The sequence below is a fragment of the Caretta caretta genome, chromosome 13, assembly GCF_965140235.1.
Source record: "Caretta caretta isolate rCarCar2 chromosome 13, rCarCar1.hap1, whole genome shotgun sequence".
Classification (NCBI taxonomy): Eukaryota; Metazoa; Chordata; order Testudines; family Cheloniidae; genus Caretta; species Caretta caretta.
In genome coordinates, this window is record NC_134218.1 from 10,839,061 (window position 1) to 10,859,725 (window position 20,665).

Genomic DNA, 20,665 nt, shown 5'->3' on the forward strand with positions numbered 1-20,665 from the left:
TTTTTAATTAATTCACTGTTAGGCTGCTCTAAAGCAACCAGAGCGGATGGTCGGCTGGTGAAAGTGGCATGGTCCTTCTCCAGTCCTTTACAAGAGGCAGAAGTGCTTTGATACTCTTGGATTTTGACATGGTAACTTGACCGTTAACTTCCTCCTGTAATTTAGAGTGAGCTGCCATTTCCCACAAAACTATCACCCACTGTTCTTTCTTTCCTACAGTATCTAGATGCCCCAAAATACTTACCTTGTCCTTCCTCTCGCAAGGTCATAAATATTAGTCTATTTAATTAGGTAATATTTTATAGTCTCTTGTTTTAACCTCTCCAGATCATGGTGATTCAAATTGTTTTTTAAGGCTTGCATTGCTCCAGCACATTGACTTGAGTGGCTGACAGGGACTTGGCACCCCTAAAAAAAGAGCACAGATGTCTGTCTTAGTTAGCTTTCAGGTGTTTTTCAACAACGTTTGATTCTACGTTGGCACGAGATCCCAAGTTATGCCCAGGTTTGCGATGGGGCAGTAGAGGTGAAACAGCAGTCAAGATTCAGCAGAGTTTCCTTTGAAATAATAATTAAATAGTTCTTTATATCTCCAGAGTACTCTACGGTAATTAATTTATGCCCTGCCACAATCTTCTTCTTCACGTCTCTTTCAGCCAGTGCCTAGGGACCCTGTTCCTGAATTCGCATGATGAGACCGAAATCTTAGGTTTCATACTATAACAAGTTTCTAGCCTTCATTATTGTAAAGAAAAGCTTCAGAATGTGATCCAAGTGTAACCAGTGCTTGAGTGTGCAGAGAGCTTGAAACAATACCTCCAAGAGGTGTGAATGGTTCCATATATGAAACCAGCTGCTTTGGGCACTCCACCAATGCCACTCTAGCACAGGGCTATGAGTGTCCTCCTCCTCCCTGCTGCCACCCCATCTTAGGTCTTTTATAGTGGTGTTGGGAGGATTTTCTCCATAGAGTCCTCAGCAGGGTGAGGGCTGAGGGCTTTCACCTCGAGAAAAGACCCCAGCCTGCCTGAAAACACAAAGTGGTGGTTGATTGATGGGTGTGGGGGAAAGAGGAATTTATACAGTTTATACCATTTAACAGCTGGGGAAACTCATGCTCCGAGAAACTAAATGACTTCCTCAAGCCCCCACAGTGAATCAGTGGAAGAACCAGGATTATAACTCTGGAGATATCATCCCCCAGTCATGATCTAACTGGGCCAGACCAGCTGAGGATTCCTTTCTACTGGGGAATCCTGTGCTGCTTTCTGTAAGTACCTTTAAATCCCTGTAAGCCTGACTTAGCATCGGATCCATGGCCTCTTCTAAATCTCTTATCTCCCATTCCCCACCGCCTAAATAAAGAGCCAAATCCTCAAGTCCCATAGGATCTTTGCCTAAGGACCGAATATAAACTGATGAAGGACCTTAGAATCTGGTCCAGGGCTTTTAGCATTGAATGGTTTATTAGCTTTTGATCAGACTTGCGTAAGGAAAGATTTTTGTATGTAAGAATGAAAACTCCTCAGTTTGGTCTGGCATGTAATTTGCAGCACCTTTAAAATAGTGCACAGCTTGACCCTCAGTTGACCCATGACTTGATAAATTGACACCAGAAGGTGTTGAATTCTGGCTTCATTCCTGTGGAGTTAACACACTTCCCTTCTGCGGTGGACCCAGTGGAAATAAAATACCGATTAAAAAAGCCTGTTAATGCTTTTATCTTGTTCAGGAGCTGTGCATCACAGGTGTGCATGGTTCCAAGGGGCTTTTGGAGTTGAATCACAACTGGCTTTGATTTTTCAACCCCCACCTGGCACTGCACCGAGTCAGCGAAAAGTTCCAAGTTCACAATCCTTTCAGCAAGCCAGGGCTCAGGATTGAGTCACTGTCTTCTCCACAGCTTCACTCTGCTCAGTAGAGATCTGGCCCCTTTACTATCTTTTGTTGCCTTCTGGGCAATATATTCAGGAAACTGAAGTCTACTCCCTAGCTTCACCTTCAGTATCTTGAGAGAGAGCCAGCTGGCCCTGAATCTTCTTGGCGCTCTTCAGTAAGTAGTTGCCTGACCCTTTCCCCCACTCTGGCTCTACGTTGAAGTTGGCTGATTAGGCCCACTCCTCCCGTAAGCCTCCCCCTCCACACACACACAGTGGGTTGCCTGCCCAACCCTCACCTTTTTAGTCCACTTTAGCTAGAAAGGGTGATATAAGAAGTATAAAGATTCACTGAAATCCAGGATAGGACCAGACCCTGGTTGTCTATCGTGCATGAATTGCTGTCTGTCTAGCTGCAAAGAGCTGAGCATTCTCACTAAAGCCAGGTGGCTACTCACCTTGGAGTGCCCAGCACTTGCAGGGTTAATCCCTTAGACTGTAAACTCGTTGAACCAGGGAATCAGTTCTTCTCCTCTCTTTGGTACACCAGCAAGCCATGCGACTAGAAAGGCAGGAGAACTGTAACCTTAGTTTATTGCAATTTATTTCAATCTCCTTCACACAAGAAAGTCAACAAGAACAATTAAGATCACATGAGCAGCTAGCTCAGTTTCATGGTTCAAAAACAAAGGCATATCATTTATACCTGGGGCTGTTTCACATTAGACCATGAAGAGTCTGGTAACTGAAACGTCCGAAAGAAACAAACGTTAAACCATTTGATAAATGAGAGGGAAAGAAATTAATTAAATGTGTCCTAAGAAAACAGGGGTTTGTTGTTGGGTGTTTTGTTGTTGTTTGGGTTGGGGTTTGTTATTTTTTGTTATTTCCTTCCATTTTATTTATAGTAATTTAGAACAAATGGGGAGTTTGTGTATCTGAGATAATCCTGTGTTGCAGACTGTTATCAATTTTCTATAAACAAATGCTGCAAATAAAACCCCTTGATTCAATTTACGCTGTAATTCTAAAATCGAGCTTTCTGGGGCAGTGGGTTAATAAATGGGCTGTGCTGGGCTTTCTTGCATGCCTCTCTGATTTGCACCGGGAAAACCAACTCTGCCTGGACAGCGACATAGTTCTGCCTCGACATGCTGGATACAGATGTCATCTCACTGCAGGATAACTAACACACAATTGGGATACTGCTACCTGAACACCATGACCATTAACATTCTTCACACATTTCCTTCTGGCATTTTTCATGGCGAGGCAGTGTGTCAACTCTCGGGCCTGCTGCGGCCATGGGCTATTTACTTAGTAACACAGCTCTGCTTCACGCTGACAGCCAGAGTTATAAACAGCAACTACACAGGGTCCCACTTCCACAGGCATCTCTGGTTTCCTCAGCCAGATGCAGGTCAGCACTTAACACTACCACATCAGATACGTCTTCTGAGCCATTTTTTTTTTCTCGGATACTCTCCATCAAAAGCACCCAAGATCCAGGTTTTCAGCATGGTGCCCTCAAAAAAGGCATGTCTAGTCTGCACATGCCTTTACCAGGTCTGTGCACATACTTAATCAGACATCTAGCAGTCCATATGCATGCTCCTTGTGATGACTGCATTTATAACTCTGGTAACTCGATGGGCACATGGTTTTACACTTCCAGTTGCTCTTCTGCAATTCAGAAAATCTGGATCCTATGAAACAAAATAGCAGCAGTAGAGTGTGCCTGCCCGAAGGTATGTCTACACTTCGGTCTCGGGGTATGACTCCCTGCTCAAGGAGACACACTTGCACTAGTGCTGATTGAGTTAGCATGCTAAAAAATACTGTTGCCATGGTGGAAGGAGGGGCTAGCTGCCCCAAGTACAGTCCCGTCCAAGATGCTAATAATGGTCATTAAAAATTAAATATCAACTTACCAATGTGTCTTGTTCTTCACTGGACTGCATCACCAAAGCACATTAGTTTTAGCCATTGGGGAACACGTAAGAAGTGTAACAAATCAGGTGATAGTGGGGCGATAAGTTATGTCTTAGATTGGCTAAACCATGTGTCAGTCATTCTGTGGCTGTGTAAGCACTGTGAATGATGCAGTAGTAGCGAGGCTTTGCATTGCATTGTAGTTGCTATGGTTTGACCGTTGCTAAGCAGTAAATTTGAATTGTGTCGAGGGGAATCCAGGACAAATGTTGTCCCAGAGTCATTCAGTCTGGGACCGGGACTTGAAATCTACATTTCGGGACTCTCCTGCCCAATTAGGGATGGGTGGTCACCCTAATTGGAGCAAGTGAGTCAAGTAGCTAGGAACTATATCATGAGAAGTCCCAGTTCAGTAGCAACTTCTGGTTTGTCTCACAATACCGCTCATTGGTGTTCCCTTTCTCACAGATAGGTACTTCAGGAGCAGGAACTCTGGAGCTCTTGCAAATGATAAGGCAATGATTGCCTCTAACTAACGTAAGCTAGTGTGAACATGTCATCACATGGAAGATGACTTTAAAGCCCTCTAGGGACACTAGGCATAACCATTTATGCATAGTCCCTCTGCTTTTATTTGTGATTGCTTATATAATAATATGGTTTGTCTCTCTTCCCCAAATACTGCCATCTACTGGATGGGATGTCATTAGCACACCTGATCAAGTGTTGGTGATCTTGTCTGCTTTTACTGCCTGCAACGTAGAGAAGCTGTAAGCCCTGAAGACTGAACTTTTCCCAAGTGCCATATAAGCCTTATTTTGAGGGCTTATGTGAAACTAAAGAGGTGCATTTAGCTTATGTGGGCCCTAACTCCCACTGAATGGGAACTGAGGGCCAGATTTTCAAAGGTATTTATGAACCTAAAGATCCAGATAGGCACCTACTGGGATTTTTTCAAAAGCACCTAAATTGGGTTAGGTGCCAAAATCCTATTAATTTCAAGGGGAGTTCAGTGCCTTACTCACTTAAGTGCTTTTGAAAATCCATCTAGGCATCCATCTGCAGCTTAGGCACCTAAATCCCTTTGTAAATCTGGTCATGTGTGCCTAGCCCCTTTCCCCGCCCCCGCCCAGGTACATCAAAACCTCAGCCTACCATAGTATAGCCACTTTCCATGTTATATTCCCATTTTCCTATGGTTTGCTAGGCCATACCCAGTTTACTTTGTCTACAACGGTGGCTCTCAACCTTTCCACACTACTGTACTCCTTTCCGGAGTTTGATTTGTCTTGCTTATCCCCAGGTTTCACTCACTTAAAACTACTTGCTTATAAAATCAGACATAAAAGTACAAAAGTGTCATAGCACACTGTTGCTGAAAAATTGCTGACTTTCTCATTTTTACCATATAATTATAAAATAAATGAATTGGAATATAAATATTGTACTTACATTTCAGTGAGTAGAGCAGTATAAACAAATGATTGTCTGTATGAAATTTTAGTTTGTACTGATTTCACTGGTGCTTGTTATGTAGCCTGTTGTAAAACTAAGCAAATATCTAGATGAGTTGAAGTACCCCAGGAAGACATCTGCGTACTCCTAGGGGACATGTTCCTCTGGTTGAGAACCACTGGTCTACAACACTGCAAAGACTAGATGGGCTGTTGACTTCATCCAACCTAGCAACTCTCTATTGCAACAGTGTTTTGCACAGCTTTTAAATGCACAGAAAAACATCACTCTATAGATATCGATTGTTTAAGAAACAGATACGTCCCATATTGTAGTGGCAGCATTTTGCTCTATTTTGCATATGGAGCTATAAGAGTTTCATTTTAAAATGCTGGTTTCATCTTAAGTTTCTTTCCTTTCATCCTTTCTTGCATACGTTATTTCTCTCTTGTGTGCTGTCTTATTTTGTTTTTATTCTCTGAGAAACAACTGACATTTTAAAATTGTTTAGCCAATTGTTTGTGGGGAAAGAAGTAAAATCAAATCTTCCAGTATTGTTGTTTGCAAATCTAATAAGAACAAACAAAATCAAAACAAATGCTAGTGAAAAAAATCCATATATTATTGCATAATGTGAGTAATGTTGCTGAACACAATAGAAGCAGAAGCCATACTTTTAAGTAATTAGGAATTCCTCCTGTTTGAGCCGCGTCCAACGCTCATTGACTTGAATAGAAGTTGGATCTGATTCTCAAAGCACAGCTTTAAAAGAAGTGGTTAGCTAGTAAATGGTAATGTGATGTCCACTGACACAGCATTAATCATTTTATATGCTCTGGTTCTACCATTCAGATAAAACTGTATGGTCCCCAAATAGTTCAGCATTAAAATATTATTTTTAATGTACAGTCATTTTAAAGTGCCAAAGTGACTGTTTCCACGTGGTTAGTACATACAGTAATAGGGAAATGAGTGGTAGAACACAGAACTCCAGATACATGGCAAATTGCAAAGACTTCTGCTCATCTGGAAGTTATTAGCCCAGATCCTCAGCTCTTGTAAAGTGGCATAACTCCACTGAAGTCATCAGAGCTCTGCCAGTTTATTCTGAGTATCTGGCTCATTATGTCCATTATTAAACATCACATGATAGCATATGGCAAGTCTATATTGAAGCCCAACTAACCAGCTACTTAAAAAGCACACTGTTACCATAGTATCTGAACTCCTCACTACTTTTAATGGAGTTACTCTCACAACACCCCTCTGAGGTAAAGGAAGTTACTGTCCCTGTTATGCAAACGGGAAACTGACAGATTATTAAAGCTATTTAGGAGCCTACAGGTGCAGAGAAGTGCATAATGGGATTTCAGGAATGTCAAGCAGCCTAACTAGTTTAAAAATCTAGCCCTAAGTGACTTGCATAAGGTCACACAAGAAATCTGTGGTGGAGCAGAGAATGGAACGTTGGTCTCCAAAGCCCAGGCTAGCCCCCTAGCTAATGTTCCATTTTCCCACTCTTGAGAGCTACTATCCTTCAGCATGCGTAAGTCAGCACAAAGAAGCCTTCAGAATGTAAATTTAGGCACTGCTGTCTTGATGAGTTCCAAAGCCATTTAGAAAAGCTTGGAAGCCAAGAGACCAAAACAAAACAAAACAAACAACACAACACACCGCCATCACCAAATTTTATGGGCAAAAATTACTTTTAAATAAAGTTCAAGATACCATTTTACTGTAAACAGAACAGTTCAATATTCTTTGTTTAAATTGCCTGATGTAGTGTAAGCCTCTTAATCCTGTGAGGTTTCTCTGTTCTGGAAACCCCTCCACAGTAGGTTAGAAGTGTATAATTTCCGAACATTATAGCCAAAAAAGCAGACATTGTTTTCAATCTCATCTGTTTAAAATTTTGCTTGACTATTATTCCAGTGGCTTCCAAGCCATGGATTTAAAGGTTTAAAGTTCCCATGGCTGGAATCTGTTCCTTTTCTCATGATAGCCTTCTGTTACCCTTGAAAGATGGTGAAAGTGAGCATGGGTGGAAGCTGCTGAGTTCTGCCAGTGGGAACCCAGGGTGAGAACCTTTCAGGGCTGAGCCCTTGGTGTCAAAATCTGGGCTCCCCAAAAATCAAGGTCATTTTTGAAAATGTGGGACCTTAAATATGGATAGCCTTTTACCCTGCTGCAATGAATCGTGCAATGTTGTAATAGAATCAGTTTTACTTCTATTGTAAAGTGGAGGATTTAGGGCTCGTGCAAGTGAGGCACGAATAGCACTGGCCAGAGGTACACACAGTACAAGAACTGGTTTCAGGGTAGCAGCCATGTTAGTCTGTATCTGCAAAAAGAAAAGGAGGACTTGTGGCACCTTAGAGACTAACAAATTTATTTGAGCATAAGCTTTCGTGAACTACAGCTCACTTCATCGGATGCATTCAGTGGAAAAATACAGTGGGGAGATTTATATACATAGAGAACATGAAACAATAGGTGATACCATACACACTGTAACGAGAGTGATCAGGTAAGGAGAGCTATTACCAGCGGGGGGGGGGGTAGGGGACCTTTTGTAGTGATAATCAAGGTGGGCCATTTCCAGCAGTTGACAAGAAGGTGTGAGGAAGAGTAGGGGGAAAAAATAAGCATGGGGAAATAGTTTTACTTTGTGTAATGACCCATCCACTCCCAGTCTTTATTCAAGCCTAAGTTAATTGTATCCAGTTTGCAAATTAATTACACATATCTATGATTAATTCCACATATCTATTCAGGGGACACCATCATAGGGCCTAATCACATCAGCCACACTATCAGAGGCTCGTTCACCTGCACATCTACCAATGTGATATATGCCATCATGTGCCAGCAATGCCCCTCTGCCATGTACATTGGCCAAACTGGACAGTCTCTACGTAAAAGAATAATGGACACAAATCAGATGTCAAGGATTATAATATTCAAAAACCAGTTGGAGAACACTTCAATCTCTCTGGTCACTCAATTACAGACCTAAAAGTGGCAATTCTTCAACAAAAAGACTTCAAAAACAGACTCCAACGAGAGACTGCTGAATTGGAATTAATTTGCAAACTGGATACAATTAACTTAGGCTTGAATAAAGACTGGGAGTGGATGGGTCATTACACAAAGTAAAACTATTTCCCCATGTTTATTCCCCCCCACTGTTCCTCAGACGTTCTTGTCAACTGCTAGAAATGGCCCACCTTGATTATCATTACAAATGGTCCACCCCCGCCCCCCCCCCCCGATTTCCTGCTGGTAATAGCTCACTGTACCTGATCACTCTCGTTACAGTGTGTATGGTAACACCCATTGTTTCACGTTCTCTGTGTATATAAATCTCCCCACTGTATTTTCCACTGAATGCATCCGATGAAGTGAGCTGTAGCTCACAAAAGCTTATGCTCAAATAAATTTGTTAGTCTCTAAGGTGCCACAAGTCCTCCTTTTCTTTTCTTAGTACAAGTACTGCAAGCTTCTCCACGTAAGTTGTGTTAATGCGCATCAGTCCTGACCTGCAGCAACCCTGATATTTTCTAGTCTTTAGCCATCTCTCCTGCACCGTGTATGGTGGTTTAGGGCTGAATGGCTAAGCAATAGCTGTGTTGGGACTGCTGCTACTTATGATACTCATTGTCACATCACCCTTATGGTGTCCTCCCTTGTGCGTCTGTATCCATGAATTGTGTCTCATCATATATTTGGATCAGGGGTAGCCAGTAGGTGGACCGCAGGCCAAATCCAGACCACCAGATGCTTTTGAACGGACCCCGAAATCTTTATTTACTTATCATCATTATTGTTGTTGGAGTGTGAAAAATGTTTCTCTGGAGTCTGGACCTTGATTATACCCTGACCAAGAAATATGGACCTTGACAAAAAAATAATTGACTACCCCAACCAAGACTCTGAGCTCTTTGGCATAAGAACCGTCTTTTTGTTTGTATGAAAGGAGCCTAGAAATGGGGCCTCTTGGCATTATCATAATATAAAAGGGAATAAATAATGTGTCACTAATGACTAGGACCAGACCACTAAATATTTTACAATGAAAAGCTCACCGAGTTTTCTTCACCTGGAGTTTTCTTCCCAATGAAAAGCTCATGGACCAAATTCTGATCTTAGTCATTCTACATTTACATTAGTATACTGAGCTCAGAATCTGGCCCAGTCTGTGTATTTTATGTCCATTTTTACAGTGCTATTTTAAAAATACTTTTGAGGGTGCTGAGTCCCTAGAACTCCCAGTGCTCAGCAGCAGACAGATATTACTTACGAAAAATGTTGATCTGTTATGAATAGTAGGAGCTTTTGTACAAGTGGCCCTGTGCTGGGGCAGTCCCCCCACCCTAGGAAAAGGTTAAAGAGGCTCCTTTGGGCACAATCACCCTCAGACCAGCTCATCAGGGCTGGGCAGGTCCTGAAACGGAGGCTTCTTGCTCAGGGCAGGGTGACATTCTGAAGGAGCAGGACTCCCAACTCACAGCTCTGCAGCCCCTGGAAGGACGGGTTTCTGTCTGCGGAATGGCTAGAGAGTGTTGGCCTCCCGAGCCCTCTCAGAAAGGAAAAGGTCTGGTACTTCTCTCTTTTCTTCTTTTTCTTTGGCTTCCCAAAGGCCCAGGACTCTGCTTTTTGTGGGTTGCAGAAGCATCTTGACACCTTGGTTGGACTGTTTTAACTCCCCCCGCAACGAGGCACAGCCAGAGGCCTGTGCTCAGGATTCTGAGACGGGAGCAGCGCTCCCCCTTCCCAGGAGATGCTAGAAGAGAAGTATCGCCTTTTACAGGCCCCGGTTCTGAGTTAAGTGGGGCTTTATGCCACCTGTGGGCAACTAAATTCTGGATTGGTCTGCGGGGCTTGCATGGACCCGAGCGTAAGTCTGCCTTCTACTGCCTCCAACTATTTGCTGTAGAGCCATCCAGCAGCCCACTGCAGCCATTCCGGCTTGCGGAACATCTGCTCCTGCCCACAACTCCTCCCTGGGCACCAAGGGCAGCACAGGGCTTTGCCAGCATGGAAATCCCTTTGTGTCAAGGGAATCCGCAACCTGGAGTGCGGGGCTGGTAATCAATCTAGGTCCTGGTTACTAGAACATGTCCCAGAATTGGGGCCACTGTGCCTACCTATAATCATGGCTGAGAGGAGTCCTAAAACGACATCCTTGTATGTGAGACCAGGGGTACACCTACACAGCAAGCCACACAAGTCTCCAAGGCAACAGACGTGGGCTGGTGGGGCCAGGCTGTGGCACTAAAAACAGCTGTTGAGATGTTGCGGCTTGGGCTCTGAAGCCCTCCCCTTCCCCCCAGCTTCAAAGCCCAAGCCATAATATCCACCCCGTTATTTTTAGCACTGTAGCACAATCCTGAGTCTGTTGACCTGGGCTCTGGCACTCGCTTGCCATTCACTGTGTAGACATACCCCCGGTGTTCCTCTCCAACAAGAGAAATGAACTGTGCAAAGACGCTAATTCATTTCTAAGACTTGGGAATGTTTAGGGATATGGCAGTGTGTTGTTAAAGTGGCCATTGTTCTTTATTAAGAGCATTTTCTTCAGCTGCGTTGTTTAAAGCAGCTTTTTCAAATACAGCAGAATCCTCATAGGAGCTGGTGTATATGCTATAGGAAGGTAGAAATCCCACTGAAGTCTTGCCATGCATCTTAAATTTGGTGGGACTTTTGCCTGCATAAGAAGTCTGGGGTCTGGTCCTTAATTAATACAGACAGACCTAACTAGAAATATGCCTTTGTTCAGCATCATTGGAAAGCACTTCACTCAGTCTGTTTACTGTCAGTCGTGTCAGTTAAGTGGGAGTATTATATCATTGGAGATAAGATTAAGTCAATTCTTCTGCATTTAATAAATAGTTTTAGGAAATCAAAGTTCCAACTCAGCACATTCTTCTAAAGCAAATGAAGAGCACCTCAGCTTGTCAGAATTAATTTTCTGTTGGCTAAAATTATATCTGTCCATGCACACAATAATTCAAATACGATTTTATCACATCCGTAAACCATGTATCTGATAAATTCCAGTGTGTTACAAACAGCATTTCCTGGGGCGTATTCTCATTTTGTTTGGATTGCTTTATAGAGGTGAGATGGGTCTTTCCAATTAAATAAACAAATAATCATTGTGTCCCACTAACTTTAACTTGTAAATTCAAACCATAATTATCAATTTTGTCATCTCCATATTGAACTGCTTTAACAGGAGACTGAGACTGAGACATTTAGCTAGAATTCTTTTAAGCTAAACTAGGGCTATGGTTTGTGGTTTTACTATATTATGCACCAGTGTTTTTAAATTGTAATTAAACCTATTAGTAACATAGGATTTGCTATGCCAGGACAGAACAGAGATCCACCAAGTCCAGAATCATGCTTTCATCAGTTGTCACAGGCAATATTTCAGAAGAAGGCTAAACCACACAAATCCTGTAATGCACCTACCCAAACATGCTAATTCTGCATGTGGAGGAAAATTCCTTTCTGACTTCTGCAAATGATCATTTTATGCCCTTAGCCATCAGATTTTATGAAAAAAGAAAAGGAGTACTTGTGGCACCTTAGAGACTAACCAATTTATTTGAGCATAAGCTTTTGTGAGCTACAGCTCACTTCATCGAATGCATAAAGTGGAAAATACAGTGAGGAGATTTATATACACACAGACCATGAAAAAATGGGTGTTTTATCATACACATTGTAAGGAGAGTGATCACTTAAGATGAGCTATTACCAGCAGGAGAGTGGGGTCGGGGGGAGAGAAAACCTTTTGAAGTGATAAACAAGGTGGGCCACTCTCCTTACAATGTGTATGATAAACACCCATTTTTTCATGGTCTGTGTGTATATAAATCTCCTCTCTGTATTTTCCACTTTATGCATCCGATGAAGTGAGCTGTAGCTCACGAAAGCTTATGCTCAAATAAATTGGTTAGTTTCTAAGGTGCCACAAGTACTCCTTTTCTTTTTGCGAATACAGACTAACACGGCTGCTACTCTGAAACCAGATTTTATGAGGCTCTGTTTAGCTTACATAGCGACACATGTCAGCTTTTCCATGATATGTGAAATGAAAACTGCATGTCATTTCCTCAAGGCCAGATTTTCAAAAGAACTCAGCTCCCATCTAGGCTCCCAGATGAAGTAAGCACACCTTCAAAAAGACTCCCCATCCAACAGCTCCCATCAAGAACAGGAAGAGCTGTCAAGAAGTTTCGAAAACTTTTCCCTAACTGCCTTAGGATCTTCCAGGGTGAAACCTGCTATAAAAGCATGAGGTTATTATTTATTGAATGTCAAGCCCATTAACCTTTTCTCAAGTAGGAAAAACTCTAGTTCCATCACAAGTAATTCTAGGGCCACTGTGAGCCTAATGTTCAGGCATGGGCTGCATTAGTTAAAATTCAGCAGAAGAGGGCCATAGATGACTCTGCTTTTTGCCTCTCCTGGGTTTGGTATAACTTTCACTTTCTATGTTTATTTTCTTCATGTTGAGGCCCTGATGATGAACTAATTTTCATATGGATTACAACATTACGTTGGTAGAACGATACCCTCTGTTGTGGGGCACCCCAAAAGCAAACCATTTTAAGGGAGCATTCAGATGTAAAATCCAGTAATTTTCTTCCTGATGCCAAAGCACAGCAGTCTCACCAACAATCCAACACTCCAGGGTCAAATCCAGTGCAGTGCCAAAACTTGCACAGGAAAGTGTAAGTTTACATCATTACAAGATGGCATAGAATCTCAGTGAATCTGGCCGCCATCTTTGGAAAAAAGCACTGTAGAGAAGACATGCGGGACTTAGGGGAGGTGAGACTCCGTGTAGGGATACAAAATTTAAAGTGGAGCTTCCACCCACTAGAAAATAATAGGAATCCAAAATATATTGACCACTTCTACTGGCGAGAGCCTGCTAACAGTAACAGTGGAGGCAGCATTGAGTCAGTAGGATGCTAGCCACCTTGAGTCTCTTTATTGCCTGATCCTGAAGTCAGTGGATCTTCCAGTTTAGGCAAGAGTAGAGTTCATAACTAGCCTGGATTGAGTGCTTATGCATTTGTCCAACAACTCCAATGAGACCAGATATGAGTTATACCGAGGTATCCATTCAGCCATGGAAGAGACAGAAAATTAAATTATATCTTTTTAATTCATGGTTATATCAAAGAGCTCTTTTTATTGTGATTTTGATTTTACTTAATTTTCAGATTATTAGGAGAACTACCACTCTCCTTTGAAGATGGCAAATTCTCAAAATCCTAATCGTGCATATGTATTCCAAAAAAAGTTATTCATGATTATAAATGAACATTATTGCCTTCATAACAAAAGGTTGGTTATTTAAAAAAAAAAATATATATATATATATGCACACACACATTCCCTTTGTTACATTACTTTAAAAAAACCACACCAAAAAGCCATAGGTGAAGTGTTTTAAAAATAAATAATCTACTTTTCTATAAACGTACAAAATCATGCCAGCAAGTAAAAAATAGTGATACAAATGTGATAACTGAAAGATATATTCACTTTATAACTCTAATAATTTATTTATGAAATATATCTATATATATATATATAATATATATATATATAAAAATTTTTAGAAGAGACCTTACCCTTTGTTGTTTCAATGTTTATTGCCACTGTTTAACCTATATATCCATTTGTATTATGAACTCAAAGTTCAGTTATATTCAATTTACAGTTTTTGTTTTGGTCTCCAACTATCTTCTGATAAAATATAAATGTAATTTGCTCATAGTTTCACCTAGGAAGATTTGTATGAAGGTCTAACAAAGGAAATTAGTAATGCCACAAGTTAGGAAATTACTCTGTTACATTTTAAATCATATCAAAGAGCAACATTTGGAAGTGTTATTCATCCTCTTGCTTGTTCTTTTGTTTCCCCCCAAAAAAACAGTCCAGTCCATACTTGCTGATGAAATCACTTTTGATGATAAATTTCCAGGGACCAACATTGTCGTTGTTCCCATTTTCTTGACATTTCCACAGTCCTTCAACTGCTCAGTAAAGTGGTTTGAATGAAGGGTTAAAAACATGTCTTAAAACATCAGCAAATAGGAATGTATGCACTGGGTATAAATGGCACAGCACATATGGGATTAGGAGAGAGAGATGTAAGATATTTTGAATGTATGAAGTTTAGATAATGCTTTTATATCTGTCAACACTTAGTTTCATCCTCAGCAGGTTCTTGTTGGTGGATATTTGGAATTCCATTCATCAAATACAGAGTATCCCTAGATATTCATTGTAGATGTGTTTCTGGATTGACCTTTCCAGCACAGAAATAATTTGTGCCTTAATTAAGTAACCTATTGAATACTTACAGTATATTGCTAACTTGCTATATTTTATAATGATATAAATATTAACCATTCATATTTATTCTGTATAGATACTGACATTTAAACATCTGCCAACAAAGTTATAATATGATGATTCAGGCTTGAATCTATTAGCAAGAGACATATTTTGTTTCTGTTTATCCATAATGCAAATTCTTATACAGACAATTCTCTAATTTACCAGATTCTCCAATCATAATTGCCTGCATAAAGCCGGAGCTGGGTACGTCACACAGGCAGCAAGCACTAAGTGGAACAGTATGTTTTTATTGTATTATTTTTAAAACCAGGTAAAAAAAGTCATTCTTGAATCTGTTTGTGTTGCTAAAGTTTGAATACTCCTTTCTCCCTCCCCCCACCATCTCCAGGGTACATGCAAATACTCATCCTGTACTGCATAGTTTAGACTCTCGTCAGAGAAGTATGAACGGATGCAAAAAGCTCTTCACACAGGTTCATGTGCCCTCAAACTGTCATCAATGCAATAAAGGTGTTGCATACTGCTGGATTATCTATTGGCAGCCAGCCTGAAGCATTCCAATATGTCCATCTCATGGGAGATTTGTAGCTTAGGTTCTTGCTTCTAAGCTTCGGCAAACAAACACTAAACCTTTAAAAAAAATAAATCTGAATGAAAATTGTTGGATTATATTGCACTATATGGACCTGATTTTGAGACCAGCCTTGCCATGACCTCACCAAAATTGTGAGTACAATATTGTACCCATGATTACTTGTGGGTGCAATGAATGTCACTTGAAAATCTAATTATATCTGATTCTCAAACAAAATCAGCAGGATGAATTCAAATCAGGAGCTTCTAATCCAAACATCTCCCTTGAAAACTGCAGGTATGAAGTTCCAAATTTGGCATGTCTACTTCTACTGACTGCTGCGTTCCACCTCAGAACTGAAAGCATTTTGCCTTATTCTGATGTCAAGTGAGGTTAGTATTAAGAGTGGATTGGGGAGTGGAGGTGGAGGGGGTTAACAGAAATCAGAATCTAGGCCAAAGTTACCTCTCCACAACAGCAATAAACCAGATTTACTGTTGCTTCTAAATATTTTCTCTACCCAACTTGTTCCACTTTCTGTGTCTTGGCAATTTAAGTTTTACTGGAACAATACATGAACAGATGTGTCCAAAGTTGCTCCAAGGCAAACTGAACAAAATCAAACCTAAGTAAACAGCCACTAAAAACACCAAACATGTGACCAATGCCAATAAATCTGTTTTAAGGTCTGAAAGACAAAATCCTTAGAAGTTCTGGCTGATTCATCAGCATTAACTGAGGCCATTCCTGTGAGAGCTCCTTAAATGTTTCTGCAAAGTAATAAAGTTACAAAACAAACTGCTTGGCCAAATTCTGCTCTCATTTCAGCTCATGATACTTCACTGATTTGAACTAAGAGCAAGATTTAAATCTTTGTATGCACAAGAACCCAAATTAACATTTCTATCCAGCATAAAGTAGAATTTGCAGATATATACTGTACCTCTCTGTTCAGGAACTGCCTGGACCCTCTGTGCTAATGAATGAGGGCATGTTCATTTTCTCTGCGTTGCTCTTTCTCTGCTGTCTTTTTCAGTGACCCTTGATTACTGTGGAAAAGATAATGAGTTTAGGATTATTTTAGTGTCACCACTTCCATTTTGTCAGTCACCAATAGAGAGCTATTTTTTAAGATATCAAATGATGTACTTTTTTCTTGGGAAAGAAGAAAACAGGCATATGCCCTGGATTTTTTTTCCTTTTGTCTGAAAAGAATGTAGGATTAAACATGCTCTGAATTATCCTATTCATTCTCCCAACTGGACAGGAGCTCTGCTACTTCATGAATGCCACATCATTTAAAACAAAAATCCAGAAAGCAATATTAAACTACTTTCTGTGAGAATTTCATTTAGAATCAACAAATTTGTTAATCAGTTTCATTTGTTGTGTGCAGCTTGATTAATTCATTTGAATGAAATAGCTAATTGTATGTAGGTTCAGGGATGTTCAGAATTCACCTTACTATTTTTAAAACAAGAAATCAAAGACCCTCACCATCTGCTGTCCTGGGTTCTTGTGCAAAACAACATGCACTGTTTGTCATGTATGTCCAAACAAGAGCACCGTGATAAAGACCAATCTAAAGACTCTGTGCTCTTGCAAAGCTGTCCTGTAGACCTTTTGCCTCTGAAACTGCCTCGGTAGTTAGACAGCCCATATGGTACAGTCCTCCTGTAATGAGAAACACAGACACTATACAATTTTAGGAGCTATTTTGGATACAGTTCAGTATCTGTTTCTGTTCATTTATTTGTTTCCATGTAATAAAACGGTCTATTGCTCTGGGCTCCTGAACAATTCATTCATGCTGCAAAATTCACACAGAAAGTCCTTCCCTAACCAGATTGCAACTCCTCCAAGTTGAAACTGCACATTCAGAGAAAGGCAGATAAAATGTCATATGTGAAAATGCAATCCTAACAGACAGCAGCAAATATCAGCATGGAAAACAACGAATCTGGTTTCTGCAGCCCTATTTGTTAATCACAATAGACCAACTACCTGAAATCTGAATAAGAAGTACAATCCTAGGTTGTTGCTCATTTTAATTCTCACTGGTCCTTATTCTTATGTATGGGCCAGTCTCAATCCACTATGTAGAATGTTCCTAGTGAAATTACCTTGATGATTTACACCATCTGAGGAGCTGGCCCCCAGACACAACTGCCACTTACATTTACTGCATGATTTTCCTAGAGTGTTACCTGTTTGTTCAGTTCACTGTGTTGGACTTCAGGACCTAGCCCAGAATCCCTAAATATGGGAATGAACGGGACGATCCCCCTGATGTGGTGATCAACAATTGTGGAGGCGACCGTGGCCAGCTGCTGTAGCGCAGTGACTGTGAAATGGCTCTGCTACTGCTCATCTACCAGAGACTACAGTCACTGTATCATATCAGGAAGAAGTCCTCCTTAATCCCCAGCAGTCTGCCTACTTCATCGTTAATGAAGTGCAGTAGCATTGCCGATTGCTTTTTGCAGTGTTTGCATTGTTTTTCTGAGTGGGTGCCCATTCTGCTAATATCCAAATGCATATGCCTCCTGGCAGCTGGTGCGATAAATCAAATTACCAGAGAATTACCACCGTGTGGCTATCACATGGGACTTCTGAAAGCCCATGAGGCAGCACTAATTTATGCAAGGGTCAGGTCCGTCCATCCAAACCACAAAGTTGAAATTAGGGAAAAAACTATCCTTATTTCTAAAGGAAACAGGATGCGAGAAGAACAAAAAAAATGTCATTTGGACAGAGGGATGCAGAACAAAGCCTGGCTGCCTGCGAGTAATTAACTATGTAAGACGGACAAATATTGCATGGTTGGACTGCTCAGTTTTAATTTGTCCTCATTAAATACCATTAGACTGGCAATCAGGGATCTGCACAAGTTTTCCATCAGTACATACCTGGAGGGCAGGAGAGTGCACAGCAATATCTTCCTGCTGTCTGCAAGAACACAAAGCTCTGAAGATTTTAATTGCTATCCACTAAAGTAATGCAAGTTATTTATTCAATGTTACCCACTTTTAATACATCATCTGTTTGTGTGCTGTCTTCACAGCTTTGTCTACTGGAGCTGCAGTGGACTTACCAGGCAATCAGGGCCAGCTCCAGGCACCAGCGAAGGAAGCAGGTGCCTGGAGCAGCCAATAGAAAGGGGCGGCACTCTGTGCGTTATTGGGGCGGCACGTCCGGTTCTTCGGCGGTGGGTCCTTCATTGCCTCTATTTCTCTTCGGCGGCAGCTCAGTCGGGTTTTTCCTTTTTCTTTTCTTTTTCTTCGCTGCTTGGGGTGGCAAAAAAGCTAGGGCCGGCCCTGCAGGCAATGAGTAAAACCTTCCCCATCCCACATGAAATCGCATCCGAGGAGGGAAATGGCTTGGAAGGAAAGAGACATCCTCTGTCTTTCCAGTAGGAGTTCATAGGAGCTGTGCTGTGATTGGCTCTTTTCCTACCTCCTCTAAAGGGCCTTAGGAACAGCAGAGCAGAAGTTGATGCTTAAACTAGTAGCATTAAATTCCTGTACGAATCTCCTCAGGCAATCAGATTTTCCAAGGGACAGTGCTCAACAGAGCAGCTGTACCTAGCTCCACTCCCACCCCAGTAACCTGTTGTTTTGGAAACCCATTGGGCATAAACACAGCAGTGGGACATTCACCTGTTCTTGGGGAAGGGAAAGTATTAGAGCCCGTAGACTCTACTCTGCCCCTTCTATATGGACCGGCTAGTTATGTTGCAGATGAACACTACTTTCATCTTGTCCAGGCCTTAAAACAGAGGCTGTCCTGGCATGTGAAAGTTAGTCTTAAAGTTTCATCTTATTTAGGGCTAGACTGTGGTGCTCTTTACTCATGCTGATGGTCACCTACTCACAAAACTGTAAGATCTTCGAGGTAGGGGATAAGCTCATTTGTACAGAGGTTATTGTACATTTATAGTGCCAGATGTGCATACGCATGTTAATAATGCATAAAGCATGGAATGGATTTTGATGTGATTTGAAACTGAAAACTCTATTTTATGGCACACAGGTGTTAGCAGAAAATGTTTATTAAAAGTGTTCTTGCAGATAGGATTCCATCACATACTGAACAGATATAGAAAAATTCCAATAGAAATGTACAGTCAAGTTTTCCTCACACTGGCCAAACTGGTTGCCATGAAAAAGTCAACATTTTCCAAAAGTTAGCACGGTCATTTCCTACGAAACTGGTGTCTTATGCTTCATGTCTTGGAAAAAGTACTCACAGCTTTGAGAATGTATTCAAGAGCACTTCGTCCGTAAGGACCAATAAATGCCCCATAAACAGGGCCAAAGTCAGTGACAGTTTAAGAAAGTGTAATTGCTATAAATGCTAAAACACACATAAATTAAAGTTTGTATGTAAGCCCATGTGCAGACTGGCCAGCCAGGGATAGAAAAATTACATCCCAACAAAAGGCCTCTTCACATCCCTGGCTTGGGATCTTCTTTTATTTCTAAAACACAAACTCAAAAGCAGAACAGAGGTACTCAGAGTACTGAGTATACCAACCCAAGGCCTTTCCCACTTCAACCAGCTGGGAAGGGAAAGTATATCCCTTCCTGAATACTGTAGTGAGACCCACATTAGGGTTTTCCTCTGGGGTGCCTATCTGCTGCCCTTGGTTAACAGGCAAAAAGCTTTATTTTTGGCTTCCTGTAGGTCACATGCTTGTGCCTAATCATGAGCTTGTATCTACCACTCCCAGTTTCAAAGGGCTCAATGGCCTGGGACATGTACATGTTCCCCCATGCCCTGTTACCTCAGGCTATTGACATTTTGGAAAAAGTCAGGCTTGTGTGCTATATTCAGTGCCTCTCTGTTAATATCTCTGTCTCCTCACTACTCCTATTCTTCTCCTGCCATTTCCTCTTTATTCTGGGTTCATGCACCCATTCTGTAATCTAAAACTGTGGTCTGGTATCACATCTGATATTACTGAGGGGAAGAGGTGTTGCATCAGCCTGGTGCAGAGCATTTTGCAAGACCCCTCAGAGTTCAGGCCTTGATTTCTACCAAGCTCAGCAATTTGTTTGGGCATGATCCTGTGCTCCATAGACAGGCCCAAACCCCATTGATTTGTGTGTATTGTCTGACTGTAGCTATTTTATGATGAGTTCATAAACTTTGAAGGGATCACGTTCCGCAGGCAACAGGGATAAAGTCAGTGGGAGCTATGCACTCACGTGATATCTGGGCCAAAACTTTCAGTTGCATCTACTTAGATCAATTAGATCTATTGAGTATAACAACCCTGCAGCTTAATCAGCTTTGTAGCCATAAACAGCCAAGGATTTTATGATAATTTGAGTTTACTACAAAGGAGAGGAAATAAGACAATTTAAGAAAGATAGGTTGGCCAAGAAAGAAAGAAAGCAACTACAAACTCAGGGCCAAATTCTGTCCTTCTGTT

At 41.2% G+C, this 20,665-nt stretch overlaps 1 protein-coding gene across 3 annotated transcripts in view; it reads right to left on the bottom strand.

The window, feature by feature from the left end:
• Nucleotides 1–20,665, bottom strand: part of EDN3 (endothelin 3) — a 51,402-nt gene that overhangs the window by 6,054 nt on the left and 24,683 nt on the right. The window contains exons 3-5 of one of the 3 annotated variants that reach the window (XR_007352723.2): nt 16,726–16,902; nt 16,172–16,277; nt 2,336–2,439 (exon numbers count right to left, since the gene is read on the bottom strand). Coding sequence is in view for 2 of the 3 variants with exons in the window: in XM_048820508.2 (XP_048676465.1) it covers nt 16,205–16,277; nt 16,726–16,902 (250 nt within the window). In the remaining variant the exon portion in view is untranslated. Of the gene's footprint in view, nt 1–2,335; nt 2,440–13,923; nt 15,285–16,171; nt 16,278–16,725; nt 16,903–20,665 lie in introns of those variants that run through there. The other 2 variants (XM_048820506.2, XM_048820508.2) reach the window with 2 other exon arrangements.